Below are 806 nucleotides of genomic sequence, written 5' to 3' on the forward strand. Positions count from 1 at the left end.
CCTCCCGCACGGCGGAGGTGAACTTGCGGACCAGGCACAGCGTCGTCACGGTGGCGAACAGCAGGTTGTAGGACAGGACGATGTAGAAATTCCCCAGCCAGTTAAACCTCCCGAAGTCTCCGAGCAGGTCGAATCTGGTGATGCCTGGGAGACGCAAACGGCCGCCTCAGTGAAGCCCGCGCTGGCGTGGGCACAGCAGCCGCGTGGGGCGCGGCGGGGCGGCCCGTGGGCGTCGGCGGGCCCCGCCCGGGAGGAGGCTCAGGAGCAATTATCTTGAAGAACAAAGGCGACCGGGAAAATTGGCGCCCCCAACCCCCACCTCGCACCCCGGGCCTGGCCCTGAACTTGAACTTGTACTTGACACTTTGTCCGGAAGGTGGCGAGGGAACCCGCCGCAGCTGGGACGGGCCTCAGCCCTCCGCCGGCGTCACCCGAAGGGGCGACTCCGCACCGCGTGGCGCGGGGAGGGGGTCGGGCGTCCCCAGGCGCCCCGGGTTCCTTTCAGGGTCCCCGCGTCCCCTCGGAGAGTCGGGGTGCGCGCGGCCGGGAGGAGCGGCGGGGCCCGCCACTCCCAGCCCACCCCGCCGCCGCAGCCGGTGCTGCACGGGGTCGGCCGGATTCTCTGCACGTCGCGTCGGCCGCCGCTATTCAGCCGCTAATTGAACGTTAATGGCAGGTGCGGATGAGGTCACCGGAGCTGGCTTTTCTCACACATTTTTCATGCAAATTCGCCAAACTCTAAACAAATTTGAATAAAAAGCTCTTTGTGCGCGCGCCCCAGTCTTCTCCCGCCCGCCCGCCCGGGG

At 67.4% G+C, this 806-nt stretch overlaps 1 protein-coding gene across 1 annotated transcript in view; it reads right to left on the minus strand.

The window, feature by feature from the left end:
• The window catches only part of LMBR1 (limb development membrane protein 1), a gene marked incomplete at its 5' end in the record, with an annotated part of 38,722 nt that overhangs the window by 34,369 nt on the left and 3,547 nt on the right, over positions 1 to 806 (minus strand). The window contains one exon of the mRNA XM_012733876.1: positions 2 to 144. Coding sequence (XP_012589330.1) covers positions 2 to 144 — 143 coding nt within the window. The remainder of the gene's footprint in view (position 1; positions 145 to 806) is intronic.

Source organism: Condylura cristata, unplaced genomic scaffold, assembly GCF_000260355.1.
Source record: "Condylura cristata isolate star-nosed mole 26May11 unplaced genomic scaffold, ConCri1.0 scaffold00042, whole genome shotgun sequence".
Lineage (NCBI taxonomy): Eukaryota > Metazoa > Chordata > Mammalia > Eulipotyphla > Talpidae > Condylura > Condylura cristata.